This window comes from Leptonychotes weddellii, unplaced genomic scaffold, assembly GCF_054177405.1.
Source record: "Leptonychotes weddellii isolate Sample4059 unplaced genomic scaffold, ASM5417740v2 HiC_scaffold_66424, whole genome shotgun sequence".
Classification (NCBI taxonomy): Eukaryota; Metazoa; Chordata; class Mammalia; order Carnivora; family Phocidae; genus Leptonychotes; species Leptonychotes weddellii.
The window spans coordinates 1-528 of NW_028035548.1; the positions used below are offsets into that span (position 1 = coordinate 1).

Sequence of the window (528 nt, forward strand, 5' to 3'; positions counted from 1 at the left end):
TTATTCATCAGCCTGCTGAACTGTTCCTTTTTCAGAAACATAGATACCATCCAAAAATTTTCTGATATCCTTGTTTTTAACAGTTGTGGCTTGCTGAATCAAAGCAGCTGAGTTTGATACAAGTTCAATGTCATTTCCTTCAAGAATTAACTCATCTTTTTGGGCTTGAGATACAGAACAAGCAACACCTGGCCTCATCTGAACCCTGCGGATGTATTTCTCACCCAAGAAATTTCGGATTTCAACAAGAGAACCATTCTCCTGAATAACAACGTTGATGGGGAAGTGAACATACACAGACCTCATCTTGTAACGGAAGCCCAGTGTAACGCCCTTGATCATGTTCTGTACGTGACTACAGATAGTGCGAACAGTAGCCAGCTCTTTTCTATTTCCCCACCATTTGTCAACTCGGAGCCTCTTCTTTTTCTTTCCAAGAAGACTGAGTTCTACATTGATGTGATTGAAGTCCCTTCGCAGGGTTCCTCTGGGTCCCTTCACAATAACTGTGCGTCCCTTCAGAGAGAT

General features: G+C 42.2%; 1 protein-coding gene across 1 annotated transcript; it reads right to left on the reverse strand.

Moving 5' to 3' along the window:
* Positions 1-522, reverse strand: LOC102741457 (large ribosomal subunit protein uL6; the record flags this gene model as incomplete). Its single annotated transcript, XM_006731408.3, has 1 exon — positions 1-522. A coding segment is annotated over one exon (522 nt), but the record flags the coding sequence as incomplete, so codon positions are not given.
* Between the last annotated feature and the right edge of the window lie 6 nt (positions 523-528).